The following is a 14943-nucleotide window of genomic DNA, read 5'->3' as shown; positions in this document are numbered from 1 at the left end:
TTATAGATTATCGAGAGGAAATGGGTTCAAGATTCGATACAAGTTTTGTAGGCCTTTACATGGAAGAAGTATGGTGGTTCAAACAAGTTCAAAGACAAAAGAGACAAGACTCAAATCAAGAATAAGATTGGTGATAAAGCCTTTGAATCCTCAAAAGGAGGAGAAGAAAACTCCTATCAAAAAGAAAAATAGAAAAAAAGTGTGCAGTGCCATAATTTTGAAAAGGGGGTCACTTGGCTAAGAATTGTTGGTACAAGAAAGATAAGAAAGCGATAAAATACAAGGATGAAGGAGCAAACCTTGCACCAAAAGATTCATATGATTATGAAGATTTGGTGTTCATGGCTGCAATTGCAGATGAGCATGTGGACTTAAAGATCTGGTTCTTCAACACATGCTGCTCGAATCACATGACTGGTCAAAGAATGCGAATAGTAGATTTTTGACGAGTCGAAGAAGAGTAAGGTCAAACTTGCTAATAATAGTCTATTACAAGCAGAAGGCACTGGAGACATAGTTATTCAATGAAGCAGTGTAGTAAAAGCAATGATCAAAGATGTACTTTATGTACCTGCAATAAAGTGCAATCTACTAAGTGTTGGACGACTGGTCGAAAAAGGTTTCTCAGTGGTTATGAAAGAAGAAGCATTGGAACTATTCAACACACATAATAACTTGGTGTTGAAATCATCTATGTCGAAGAATAGGACATTTAAGACTATGATAAGTTCAACTGAGGTACAATGCCTAAAAGCAGTTGTCGACCACAAGCATAGTTGCTTGTAGCATTTGAGGTTTGGCCTTCTGAATTTTAGATCACTCAATCAACTAATCACTCAAGATATGGTAATAGGTATACCAAGTCTTGTGATGCCCGAAAAACTCTATAAAGGTTACTTAGTAAGGAAGCAATCCAGAAAGTATTTCATTTCGACTATGCCAATAAGATCCTTTTGCATACTAGAAGTAGTACATTCAGATGTATGTGGCCTCTTTGAGGATCATACCATTGGTAGAAACATGTATTTTATCTCATTTTTCGATGAGTATAGTCGAAAGATTTGGATCTATGTGATCAAGTGAAATGACGAAGTATTTGAAATCTTTAAGCGATTCAAGATGCTTGTTTAAAAATAGAGTGAAAAGAAGATCAAGGTTATGTGAACAGACGGAGATAGCAAATATACATCAAAGATGTTTGAAGAATTCTATGCAGAACATGGTATTGATCATGAGGTAACTTCTCCTTACACGCCTCAACATAACAAAATAGTAGAAAGAAGAAACATGACCATATTGAATATGGCGAGATGCATGCTGAAGCAGAAGAATCTGCCAAAATCTTTATGGGGTGAAGCAGTCACCACGACTGTTTAAATTTTGAACAATTGCCTTACCAAAAAGCTGAAGAACAAGGTTCCTGAAGAAACTTTCGAAAAAGAAAGAAAAAATTAATACAATTCAGCCCTTGTTTTTCTCACATTCACTTACTCCCATATGTCACACATTTTAATTCCGTTTTAGCACTTTGCTCCAAAAACAATTTAAATTATAAGTTTTTTAGTAGTACAATTAGGTTCGATATATATTCCGTTTATAGTACAATTAGGTAGGATACAGATTCTGTTAACACAATTCCGTTTACAATACATTTTTTTTGTGAGACAGACCAAATCTACTCGAAACTATTAGGTTTGGATACAGATCCAGATTTCTTGCAGTAAAAAACACACTTTCACGCATCTTCTTATAAATTGAATGGTTCTGATATAAAATTGATAATTTTGAGAAAATCAAATCGAGTTGTTCTAAACCGTACCATTATGATCAAAGTGTTAATAATATCTTGACAACGTGAATGCAACAAAATTCCTCCTGTGGAAGATTCAATTTCGTTGGATATTATTATTGATTCAGATCTTTGCGGTATAAGACGATATTGAATATTATTTTGAAAAAATCAAATATATTTTCTCTAAACCGTCTTATTAAGATCAAACGGTTAGTAATATTTTAAAAACGTGAATGCAACAAAATTTCTGTTGTGATCGAAATCTATTCCGTTGGATATTATTATTGATTTAGATCTTTCCGGTGTAAGACGACATTGGAATTGACAAATAATGCATGTGATTGTAGTATAAGTATACTACATTACATATGGTAAAATTGAAAAGCCAAAAGCGTAGAACAAAATAGGAGAAAAATAAAATAAAAACAAATCAAAACCCCAGTGTGGTTTATCCTTCCCTTTTTTTCTTCACTCTACAGCGACCTCATCGCTACAATGTCTTCTTCCTTTATTACTTCAAACCGCTTAACTCCAACCCTAACAACCCCTCCCCCTCGCCGCCGTAACAACCATTTCACCACCGCTCGTTCTTCTTCCTTCAAATGTCAACTCTCTTCTTCCGATGATAACAATGATTCCTTCAATTCTTCCGTTCTCAAAACCCTATCCACCACCGTCGCTGTTTCCTCCGCCGCCGCTTCCGCTTTCTTCCTCACCGGCTCCCTCCATTTCCCCATCCCTAATTTGCCCGGGCTCAATGCCGCCGCTGGAGGCGGCGCAGGTGGAGGAGGCGGAGGATTCTCCTCCGGAGGAGGTGGTGGAGGTGGTTGGTTTAACGGTGACGAAGGATCGTTCTGGTCGAGAATTCTATCTCCTGCCAGAGCCATCGCCGACGAACCAAAATCACAAGATTGGGATTCACATGAACTACCGGCGAACATCACGGTTTTACTTGGCAGGCTGAGCGGGTTTAAGAAATACAAAATCTCAGATATCGTTTTCCTCGATCGGAACACGAAAAGGAAAATCGGAACTGAGGATTCTTTCTTAGATATGGTATCTCTTAAACCCGGAGGGGTTTACACCAAAGCTCAGCTTCAGAAGGAGCTGGAAAGCTTAGCTACTTGTGGAATGTTTGAGAAGGTTGACATGGAAGGGAAAACCAAAGCAGACGGGTCGTTAGGGTTGACGATTTCGTTTGCTGAGAGTATGTGGGAGAAAGCAGACCGGTTTAGATGCATCAATGTTGGTTTGATGGGTCAATCCAAACCGATTGAGATGGACCCTGATATGAGTGACAAGGAGAAACTTGAGTTTTTTAGGAGACAAGAGAGGGAATATAGGAGGAGAATTGATGCTGCCAGGCCTTGTCTTTTGCCTTCTTCGGTTCATAAGGAGATTAGGGATATGTTGGGTAAACAAGGGAGGGTTAGTGCTAGGTTGTTGCAGAGGATAAGGGACCGTGTTCAGAGGTGGTATCATGAGGAAGGTTATGCTTGTGCTCAGGTTGTTAATTTTGGTAACCTTAATACACGTGAGGTTGTGTGTGAGGTTGTTGAAGGGGATATTACTAAGTTGTCTGTTCAGTATTTGGATAAACTTGGTAATGTTGTTGAAGGTAACACGGAAGGTCCTGTTGTTCAACGAGAACTTCCAAAACAGGTGTGTATGTTTGTAAATGTGTTTGTTGGTAATGTTTGTTTGGAGTTAAATGTGATTCATTTTGTGTGGCTATGGTTATTGTTTTATGACTTGTTGATGAATGTTTGTTTGTGTTGGATTGATTACAGCTTCTACCAGGTCATACTTTTAACATTGAAGCAGGGAAACAAGCTTTGAGGAACATAAATTCCCTTGCTTTGTTTTCCAATATTGAGGTGAATCCGCGGCCTGATGAGAAGAACGAGGGAAGCATAATAGTTGAAATTAAGCTCAAAGAGTTGGAGCAGAAATCAGCTGAAGTTAGCACCGAGTGGAGTATTGTTCCTGGGCGAGGAGGGCGTCCGACTTTGGTATTTGTGGCGAATTGATAGTCTGTTTTGTTTGTTGAACGTTGATCTTTGTTTGCCCAATTTATGTGTTTGTTTGCTGTTCAATGTTCGTACAGGCTTCACTGCAGCCGGGAGGGACTATTACTTTTGAACATAGGAATCTGCAAGGATTGAATAGGTCACTTACTGGTTCTGTGACAACTAGCAACTTCTTGAATCCTCAGGTACCCTTATACTTGTCCATTGAGCTCTTTTCCTCAATTTATTATACTAGTTCTTTAATTTATCACCTATGTACTAGACACAAACATTGATATTTTTGTTAAATGCACTTTATGTACTGCTGTAGGATGATCTTGCTTTTAAAATGGAGTATGCACATCCGTATTTGGATGGTGTAAAAAATCCACGGAACCGAACTCTCCGTGTAAGCTGCTTCAATAGCCGAAAGCTGAGTCCAGTGTTCACTGGAGGGCCAGGGGTGGATGAAGTGCCTTCAATATGGGTTGACCGTGCTGGTGCAAAAGCTAATATCACTGAGGTAATTTCACTGGTTATTTTACACTAGTCTTCTTGACTTGGCTTTTTGGGCTGTATGTAGCTTTCTTTTTAACTTTCAATTCTTGTTTTCCAAGCAGAATTTTTCTCGTCAAAGTAAATTCACTTATGGATTGGTAATGGAAGAGATAATAACACGTGATGAAAGCAATCATATCTGTTCCAATGGTCAAAGAGTATTACCTAATGGAGGAATTAGTGCAGATGGACCTCCAACCACCCTTAGCGATACTGGTATCGATAGGATGGCGTTTTTGCAGGCTAATATTACGCGGGATAATACAAGGTTTGTGAATGGAACTATAGTTGGAAGCAGGAACATGTTCCAGGTGACTATCATCCTCCTATAATCATTGCTGTTGATTTTGTTTCAAATAAGATAACCATTTTTAGTGGATGCTTCCACCACTTCCATTTTTTGGTTAGAATTTAAATCTAGGCTTTACTGGGAGAAGAAAAAAAAGAATGCATCTAACTTTTATGGAGATATTCTCCCTAGTATTCTCAAAATCCTTTAGATCATATCTAACTATTTTATATTGTTAAAATAAATCAGTTGGCTTTTGTTATTCCACCCACATTAGTCGATACTTCAAATGTGTAGTCCTAAGGCTATGTTTGTATTGATGGAACATAATTGAGCGGAGTGGAATGAAACATAACAGAATGGAATGGAGTGGAGCGGAATGGTATATAGATCCCACTTTATTGTTTGGCTATTTTATTAAAAATATCTCATTCCATTGCATACACCCCAAATCGGATGGAAAAAAATGGAGGATTTGATGGAATGAGACGGAATGGATTCCATTATGTTCCATTCCATCCATTATTTGCAAATCCAAACAATTGAATCTCATTATTCACCATTCCATTCCGCTCAATTCCGTCACATTCCATCAATCAAAATATACCCTAAATGTGTATGCGCGGGCGTGTCTCGCATTAGCTAAATATATGGTACGAGGTAGTGCTTCTTATAGACTTGATCAGTCCTGAGCTTATAAGTTGATTTTGCTTGGATGAGTTAAGCCTTGCCCACTCAAATTCCAAGGCTTTTAATTTCAATCTTCTAACCTACAAGCAGTCCTCTGATAAATGTCTCGTCCCTCTATTTTTTTGTGCGCCTTTGAAGCAACTGAGCAGAATTGCACCTGATTGTGAATTTTTATAATGGAATGGATTCCATTATGTTCCATTCCATCCATTATTTGCAAATCCAAACAATTGAATCTCATTATTCACCATTCCATTCCGCTCAATTCCGTCACATTCCATCAATCAAAATATACCCTAAATGTGTATGCGCGGGCGTGTCTCGCATTAACTAAATATATGGTACGAGGTAGTGCTTCTTATAGACTTGATCAGTCCTGAGCTTATAAGTTGATTTTGCTTGGATGAGTTAAGCCTTGCCCACTCAAATTCCAAGGCTTTTAATTTCAATCTTCTAACCTACAAGCAGTCCTCTGATAAATGTCTCGTCCCTCTATTTTTTTGTGCGCCTTTGACGCAACTGAGCAGAATTGCACCTGATTGTGAATTTTTATAGTGGATGTTTACAGCTAAAGTTGAGGAGGATGGGTTTTGCTCCCTTCCATTCATTCCCCTTCCCTCCCCTCACCTTCACACCCTCTAATCAAACACTATATCACTCTAACTTTGAGGATACAAGAGATTGGTGTTTAATAAAGTTATAATTATGATCCTGAAGTTTTCTATGCTATGCTCTGTGCTGACATTGTTATGTCATTATACAAATTGCAGGTAGATCAAGGGCTTGGCATTGGCACCAATTTCCCATTCTTTAACCGTCACCAATTAACTGTGACTCAGTTTCTCCAATTGAAGTCTGTGGAGGAAGGTGCCGGTAAATCACCACCGCCAGTGCTTGTCCTCCATGGCCACTATGGAGGCTGTGTTGGTGACCTTCCAAGCTATGATGCTTTTACTCTTGGGGGTCCCTATTCTGTTAGGGGTTACAACATGGGTGAGCTTGGAGCAGCCAGAAACATCCTCGAGGTAGGATGGTTGTCTACATCTATGACTGTCAATGGAGATACAATAGTAGTTTTGATTCTCCAAATCTATACATTATCCAGCAAACAACTATCTTATTTTCTGTTTTTTCTTACAGCTGGCAGCTGAGGTACGTATACCTATTAAAGGTACGCACGTGTATGCCTTTGCAGAACATGGCACTGACCTAGGAAGTTCAAAAGATGTCAAAGGAAATCCGACTGTAGTCTATAGGCGAATGGGTCAGGGGTCCTCTTATGGTGCTGGTATGAAGCTTGGTTTAGTAAGAGCAGAATATGCTGTTGACCATAATTCAGGAACTGGTGCAGTATTTTTCCGATTTGGAGAAAGATTTTGAGGTGCACGAGTCATAGTGTATGTTTGGTTCTTTTCGACTGCAGAAGGAATTTTTCAGCCGTAGGTGCTTGAATCTTATAGAGTTTGGATTATTAAGTGAACACCATGCTGGTACTGGGCTTGGTTTTCTCTAGGTTACTTAAATTGGTGTAGGGTTCAATGAAAATATTACTAGTATAGATTATCCTGCTGGCTACCATTTATAATTTCTGCGGCTTATGATCAATGTCCAATTCATGAGAACGGAATGTAGTGATTTCTAATGTATTTCAATTTTTTTCCCCTTGTGATGATGATTGTTGGAGAGTATTGGCAATTATTGATTTGATATTAACCTATTAAATCTGTTAGTTAATAAACACTTTTGCCAATTTCTGTGTCTCATCTTTTCTTCTCTTCTGGTACCATTTGTAACTGAGGTTTCCTCTCAATTATTGAAAGGTCTTGGTAATAAAGTTTGGTCCAGAGATAAGCAAAATTTGGTTAAAAATTATTTTAACTAGAGATGGAATTTGAGTATTTCTGATTGATTTGGCTTTAATTAAAGTTCATTACCGATTTAGGCTCAATCACTTGTTGTTTTCACTCGATTTTGAAACTTCTTTGCAGCCAAAATATGTAATCCTTTCATCTATATAAAATAAATAAATAAAAAACCTTTATATTCAGCACTGTGTAAAATTCTTATTTTGAAAACTGTTATACACGTTATATAAGTTTTTTTTTTTTTTTTTGCTATTCGCACCGGTGTCGACCCACCACAGGTGGGCCACTAATCCGGCTCGTGCGGAGAGGCATGCGCACTGGCCAAGCAAGATTGTTCCGCCTGGGAATCGAACTCGGTATTCCCCGAGTACGTCCTTGGACAGGGCTCCTTGCCAATGGAGCTCAACCGCTTGGTTAGCTTTACTTATCTGCACTTGAGCTCGTTTGATTTGAAAAATGTAGTGTTAATTTTTACTTATCAATCGGATTTGTAACTCCTTGAAATTTGAAAAGTTGTAAAACATAATCTCCTAATTCTTCATAACTCCTTTTAATTTGAAAAGTTGTAAAACATAATTTCCCAATTCTTCATTGGTTAAGAAAGATCGGTAGCTAGAAAACTCTTCAAATCATCCAGTGTAGACTAACAAATTTTCAGCTTGACGTTATTGCTGGAACTCAATCAAGAAAGAAAATTAGTGCTACCCTAAGACTGAATATTTTAAAAGAATATGATGGCGGAATGGAACATATAAAAAATAGTGATAAGTGACAGAAAGAGATGAAATTTACATGTGGAACACATAAAAAATAGTAATAAGTGACGGAATGAGATAAAATTTACATGTAAAACACAAAAAATAGTGATAAGTGACGGAATGAGATGAAATATAGAACATAAACTTATATCATTTCATTCGACTTTATTCCATCAAATTCCATGAATCTAAATTCTAAACATAACCATAGTTTGTGAGATAGATTCATTAATTTAAATTCTAAACATAACATTTGTGAGATAGATTCATTCTCTAATCCAACTTTTTTTTTTTATAAGCCAAAATGGAATATAACAAGCACAAGGGGTGCTAACCCATGATTACAAAAGAAAAAGGAGCAAAAGCACTCCCACCCCCTACAAAAGACCACACCAACCCACAAGCACTAAACTATCATAAACAAGAACCCGGATTATTACACCAATCAACCCACACAATAGTCTCTACCATTGAAAGAAGTAAGAAACCACTCCCAAGTGAGAACTTTAATCATCCCAAACACATCAACATTAGTCACTACAACATTATTAAAAACTACCTCATTTCTACACTTCCAAACCCCCCAACAAAAAGCCATACCAAAAAGCCATCTAGTGTGGGTTTTGAAATTAACTCTACACAAGGACTCCAAAAGACAAAGACGGTCAAAGAGAGTACCCGAAAAGGAAGCCACATCAAACATGAGCCAACCACAAAGCAAGATCCACCAATGGTTAAAAACCGTGCAAGAAGCAAAAATATGCTCCAAAGTCTCCTCCTCCGAACCACACAACGAACACAACAAAGCCGACGGATCAACCAAAATCTTCCTTCTAGCCAAATTAACTTTGGAAGGCAACATATCTAGGAGAAGTCTCCAACCAAAAATTAAACACTTACTTGGAATCTTAGTTTTCTAAAGCCCACTCAAAGCCTTCAAAAGGTTATCATCAAGATTCGTTCTACTAAGTTTGTCTTCCATGATCATAGCATAAGCGGTCCTAACCGAGAAACCGGAAGAATTCCTCCACCAAACAAAAGAATCATCCACGTCAAACAACGGCGCTTTCCCATCTAGCACCGACATAAGAGAAGCAACACTATCACCGTATTCCTCCAAAACAAGCGCGCCAATAAAGTTGATGCGCCAATCCCACGAACCGGAGATCCAAAAGCCATTGTCGCTCACCTTAGAACAATTAGAGTCGGCTAAAAGAAAAAGAGATGGAAAGCGGTCGCAAAGAGGTGTACCTCCGATCCAACGATCAAGCCAAAAATCAATAGAGTCCCCATTACCAAGCTTGCACACAATCGAAGATGTAAACCAATTTTCCAACGGACCGACTCCCCCCGCACCAATCAAGCAAATGTCTTTCCACCACAAAGAAGCCGAGTTTCTTCTATGCTTCACCGAATTTGTTAACATTAGCCTTGTTAAGTCACCGTACCTGCAAGAAAGAAGGTTAGTCCAAAAACTATGTTTCTCATTCAACATCCTCCATCTCCATTTACTAAGCAACGCAATGTTAAACAACCCGCAATGCTTTACTCCTAAGCCACCCTCCTTCTTTGGAAGGCAAACCGTGTTCCACCCTACCCAACTCACCTTCTTATCCCCCTCCGACCCTCCCCAAAGGAAGCATCTCTGAATCTTGATAATCTCCTTGATGACCACTTTAGGCGCCTTATAAAAGGAAAAGAGATAAATCAGAATACTTGACAAGACCGAATTCAAGAGGACCACTCTACCACCTATTGACAAATGCTTAAATCTCCAAGAATCCAATCTTCTCCGAATCTTCAAGACCATTGATCTCCACATTTCCCTTCTCCTATGATTAATACCCACCGGAATTCCAAGAAAAGAAAAATGAGAAGAACCCACCACACAATTGAGAAAGGTCGACGCCGCTTGAACGAACTCCTCCCCCAAATTAACGCCTACCAACCTACTCTTAGATAAGTTCACACGAATACCGGAAACTAATTCAAATCCCCTAAGAATAGCCTTAATGCACCAAAGATTGACAAGTCATGAATGCAGGCTATTACAAAAGCATAACAGCGAGGGTTTCTATGAACCTTAGAAATAAGATAAAAAAATTCTAAGAATCTGAGTAACAGCTAAATATTTATAATTAGCATGATTTTTCCAAAGTTTCCCCACAAATTTTCCAAAGTTTGATATAAACAATTATCTTTGATGTTAAAAACTGTTGGAATTAAGGTTGTTTTTGTGTGTAGGACAAGTGTTTTTAAATATTGGAGGCTTGAATAGAAACTTGATAGGTAGGAGAATTCTTTATGGAAGATAGAACTTTGTATTTTTGCTTGATGCAAATGTGTAGGATTACATCTCTATTTATAGTACTCTAAGGAGAACTCTAGACTCACTAATTCTAGAGAGTTCTCAACTCTAGAGATTCAAAGAGTATTCTAGAGAATTTTACAACTATAAGAAATATCTAGACATTCCAAACACTACAAGAATTCTCTAGAAACACTACCCAAAATTATCTAAGCCCAAAATACAAATAATTAATTTAGGCCCAAATCAAGTTTATATTTCAACATCCCCCCTTAAACTTGATTTGTGACTCCAAGCATACTCCTTAGCTTCACGAAAGTTTCCAACTTGAGTGGCTTGGTGAAAATGTCGGCAGCTTGATCTTGAGACATCACATACTTCAACTTCACCTCCTTTCTCTCAATGCATTCTCTTATGAAGTGGTAACGTGTGTCGATGTGCTTACTTCTTTCATGAAAGACGGGATTCTTTGCTAAAGCAAGTGCTGATTTATTGTCAACACATATTTCTATAGGATCTTTTTGTGGCATCTTTAACTCCTTCAACAAGTTCCTTAGCCAAACTGCATGACAAACACATGATGTGGCAGCGACATACTCGGCTTCACAAGTTGATAGTGTGACTATAGGTTGCTTCTTTGACATCCAAGTGAAAGCAGTATCTCCCATAAAGAACACAAAACCAGTAGTGCTCTTTCTATCATCCAAGTCTCCACTCCAATCGCTATCACTATAGCCAACAATCTCATAATTGTTAGAAGAGTAATAGTGCAAACCAAAATTTGTTGTACCTTTAATGTATCGAAGAATTCTCTTTGTCGCCTTGAAGTGAGTTGTTGTTGGAGCTTCCATGTAGCGACTTAAAACTCCTACGGCATAGAGAATATCCGGCCTTGTACATGTCAAGTAACGTAAACTTCCAACCAAACTTTTGTAAAGAGTTGGATCCACAGTCTCTCCATTTTCATGCTTGCTCAACTTGCTTCCACATTCCATCGGGGTGCCAACTGGATTGGCGTCATCCATCTTGAATTTCTTAAGTATTTCTTTGGCATAACCTTCTTGGGTGATGAAAATTCCTTTGTCTCCTTGCTTTACTTCGATGCCGAGATAATATGCCATGAGCCCCAAATCTGTCATCTCAAATTCATTTGCCATGTCTTTCTTGAACTCTTCAAACATGCTTGGACTGTTTCCTGTGAAAATAAAGTCATCTACATACAAGCACACAATTAAAATATCTCCACTTTGCGCTTTGATATAAAGTGCATGCTCATATGGACACTTGATGAAGTTCTTGTCTTGAAAGTACTTGTCGATTCGAACATTCCAAGCTCTTGGTGCTTGCTTGAGACCATACAATGCCTTCTTCAACTTCAAGACTTTTTCTTCTTGCCCTTTTACTTTATAGCCCAATGGTTGCTCGATATAAACTTATTCTTCGAGGAAACCATTCAAGAAGGCCGATTTCACGTCCATTTGATAGATCTTCCATTTATTTTGGGCTGCCAAAGAAATGATCAGTCTAATAGTTTCAAGACGAGCAACGGGAGCAAATACCTCATCATAATCAATTCCTTGTCTTTGACTATATCCTTTCGCCACCAATCTTGCTTTATATCTCTCCACTTCTCCTTTTGCATTCTTCTTTGCCTTGTACACCCATCTTACTCCGATTGCTCTGTGTCCTCGTGGAAGTGTAGTAAGTTCCCACGTATCATTCTTCGGGATTGACTTGATTTCTTCGTTCATGGCATCTCTCCACTTTATGTTTTCCGCCGCTTCTTGGTAGCTTAGAGGCTCACAATCACCAAAAAGACAAAAGAGGTTAATGTTGTTTAGGTTTTCGGTTACCTCATAAAGCTCTTCAATGCTCCTTAGTCGTGGTGTCCTCTCACTTGAGCTTGTTTCTTCCAACCTTGGTGTCGGTGAGGTCGGTGGTGTAAAATGTTCCTCTATCATTGGTTGTTCAATTTCTTCTTCTTCTTCAAAGTAAGGAAGAAAATCATACCTTTCTTCTTGAACACTCCAATCCCAACAATCTTCTTCATCGAACTCCACGTCGCGGCTTATGACGATCTTTCCACTATTTGGATTATAAAGCTTGTATCCTTTGGAACTTGATTCGTAACCAACAAACACATATTTCTCACTTTTATCATCGAGCTTTGTTCTTCTTTCGTCTGGAACATGGGTATAGGCAATACTTCCAAACACTTTAAGATGAGAGATCCCAGGCTTCCTTCCACTCCATGTTTCTTGTGGTGTCTTCTCGTGCACACTTCTTGTTGGGGAGCGATTTGTCAAGTAAACTGCACATGCCACAGCTTCGGCCCAAAACTCTTTCGGCATGTTCTTGCTCTTCAGCATGCTTTGCACCATGTTAAGTATGGTTCGATTCTTTCTTTCTGCTACTCCATTTTGTTGTGGCGATCTTGGCACAGTCAGTGGACGACGGATTCCATGGTCTTCACAATATTTATTGAACTCATTTGAAGTTAACTCTCCTCCTCGATCAGATCTCATGGCCTTAATGAAAAGACCACTTTCTTTCTCCACAAGGGCTTTGAACTTCTTAAAATTTTCAAACACTTCTGACTTCTCCTTTAAGAAGTAAACCCATGTTTTTCTGGAATAATCATCAATAAAGAGGAGAAAGTACTTACTCTTACCAAAAGAGATGGGTTTGATTGGTCCACAAACATCGGTGTGTATGAGCTCTAGCGGCTTTGTGGCTCTTGATATTGATTCCTTTGGAAAGCTTTTTTGGAATTGCTTCCCAATTACACATCCTTCGCAGAGTTGGTATGGGCGGTTGATGCTAGGCAAGCCTCTCACCATCTCCTTCTTTTCCAAACATTCTAGACCATCGAAGTTGAGATGCCCAAATCGTAGATGCCATAGCCAAGAAGAGTCGGTATAGCACACCTTGAGACACTTTGCCACATCATTTTGAATGTTCAAAAGGAACATTCTATTCTTTGACATAGGCACCTTAGCAATCAAGTTATGTCTAGAATCTCTTAAGAAAAGACTATGTTCTTTCAAGTGGATGTCATAGCCTTTCTCTAATAATTGTCCCAAGCTCAAAATATTATTCTTCATGTTAGGCACATAGTAGACATTGGATATGAATTGATGACTACCATTCTTCAAGCGTATGAGAATTTTACCTTTGCCTTTGACCGGTATCTTCGAGTTATCTCCAAATGAGACATCGCCAGTTGCCGCTTCATTGGTCTCTATAAACATGCTTCGATCACCGCACATGTGGTTGCTTGCACCAGTGTCGAGGTACCACTTGTTTCTTTTCTCTTCAACTTGGTTTTGACATGCGAGTAGCAAAGTTTCTTCTTCTCCACCTTTTTCTTCTACAAAGTTAGCTTTCTCTTCAACCTTCTTCGAGAATCTACACTCGGATGCATAGTGACCAATCTTGTTGCAGTTGAAGCACTTGATTTGTGATTTTTCGTACCTCGACCATGAATTTCCTCTTCCACGACCTCTTGTCGCTTGTGGATTCCAACTTCTTTCTCCTTTGTTGAAGTTGTTAGAGTAGTTGTTGTAACCTCCTCTTCCTTCTCCTTCACGTCCTCGTCCACGTCCACGATCTTGGCCACGTCCTCGTCCTCTTTGGCTCTTGTAGTTTACATAGTTTGCTTCCTTTATGTGGAGTTGTAGTAGTTGCTCTATAGCCTCCTTTTGTTTAGTTTTTCTCTTTTGTTTTTCTTCATATGCTTGTAAGGAACCCATAAGTTGCTCTATGGTCATGGTCTTTAAATCCTTGTTTTATTCAATGTTGGTAACAATGAAGTCAAAACTTGGATTTAAAGTGCGAAGTATTTTCTCCATGACTTTCACATCATCAACATCTTCACCATTTCTTTTAAGTTGATTGACTACGACCAATACTCGAGAAAAATAATCAGAAATTGACTCGGACTCCTCCATAAACAAACGTTCAAAGTCACCTCTAAGAGTTTGAAGACGAATCTTTTTTACCTGCTCAACTACTTTGTTGCAAGTTTGAAGCTTGTCCCACGCTTCTTTGGTCGTCGTTGCGATGGATATCTTCTCAAAAGTATCTTCATCCACCGATTGATAAATGAGGAAGAGAGCTTTCTTGTCTCTCTTTCTTGACTCCTTCAATGTATCTGATAACACGAAAATGTATCGTTTATTTGGCTCGATTTATATCAATTATTTCCCGATTTTATCTTAATTATGTTGCTTTATGTTGGTATTATGCCGGTATTTTCTATGTTTTCAGGTTTTACGCTCATATTGGGACTATTTGTGAAAAGGAAAGAAATTGAGCTAAAATCACTACTATTTGTGCCTAAAAGATGGAAAAGAGGTACTGTAGTGAAGTGGAGGTGCAAATGGAATGAATCAAATGTGAAGGGTGAAAATACGATGGATCAAGCATGGAAGCCCAGCCCACGAAGCTGAGACGCCCGTCTAAGGGCCCAATTGCATAGGAGACGCCCGTCTCCAATGTTCTAGGGCCACGTCATCAAAGGAGACGTCCGTCTCCCAAGCTCACCCACGATCATAGGCCACGTCATCGAAGGAGACGTCCGTCTCCACCTTTTTCTCACTTCAGGGCGCACGTCTCCACCTTTTTCTCAACTTCCCACGCACTATCTCCACTACTTCTCACGTGATGCTGAAT

The 14943-nt window shown here is 38.8% G+C and overlaps 1 protein-coding gene across 1 annotated transcript; it reads left to right on the top strand.

Annotated features, from left to right (window-relative positions):
• Positions 1 to 2178: 2178 nt before the first annotated feature.
• Positions 2179 to 7060, top strand: LOC131621727 (protein TOC75, chloroplastic). Its single transcript, XM_058892771.1, has 7 exons — positions 2179 to 3454; positions 3583 to 3804; positions 3900 to 4007; positions 4133 to 4324; positions 4422 to 4670; positions 6109 to 6363; positions 6479 to 7060. Exons 1-7 carry the CDS (start codon positions 2288 to 2290, stop codon positions 6716 to 6718), a joined length of 2433 nt encoding a protein of 810 aa, XP_058748754.1. The 5' UTR covers positions 2179 to 2287; the 3' UTR covers positions 6719 to 7060.
• Positions 7061 to 14943: the final 7883 nt, after the last annotated feature.

Source organism: Vicia villosa, unplaced genomic scaffold (assembly GCF_029867415.1).
Source record: "Vicia villosa cultivar HV-30 ecotype Madison, WI unplaced genomic scaffold, Vvil1.0 ctg.000010F_1_1, whole genome shotgun sequence".
NCBI lineage: Eukaryota > Viridiplantae > Streptophyta > Magnoliopsida > Fabales > Fabaceae > Vicia > Vicia villosa.
This window is presented reverse-complemented; position numbering and strand designations above follow the sequence as displayed.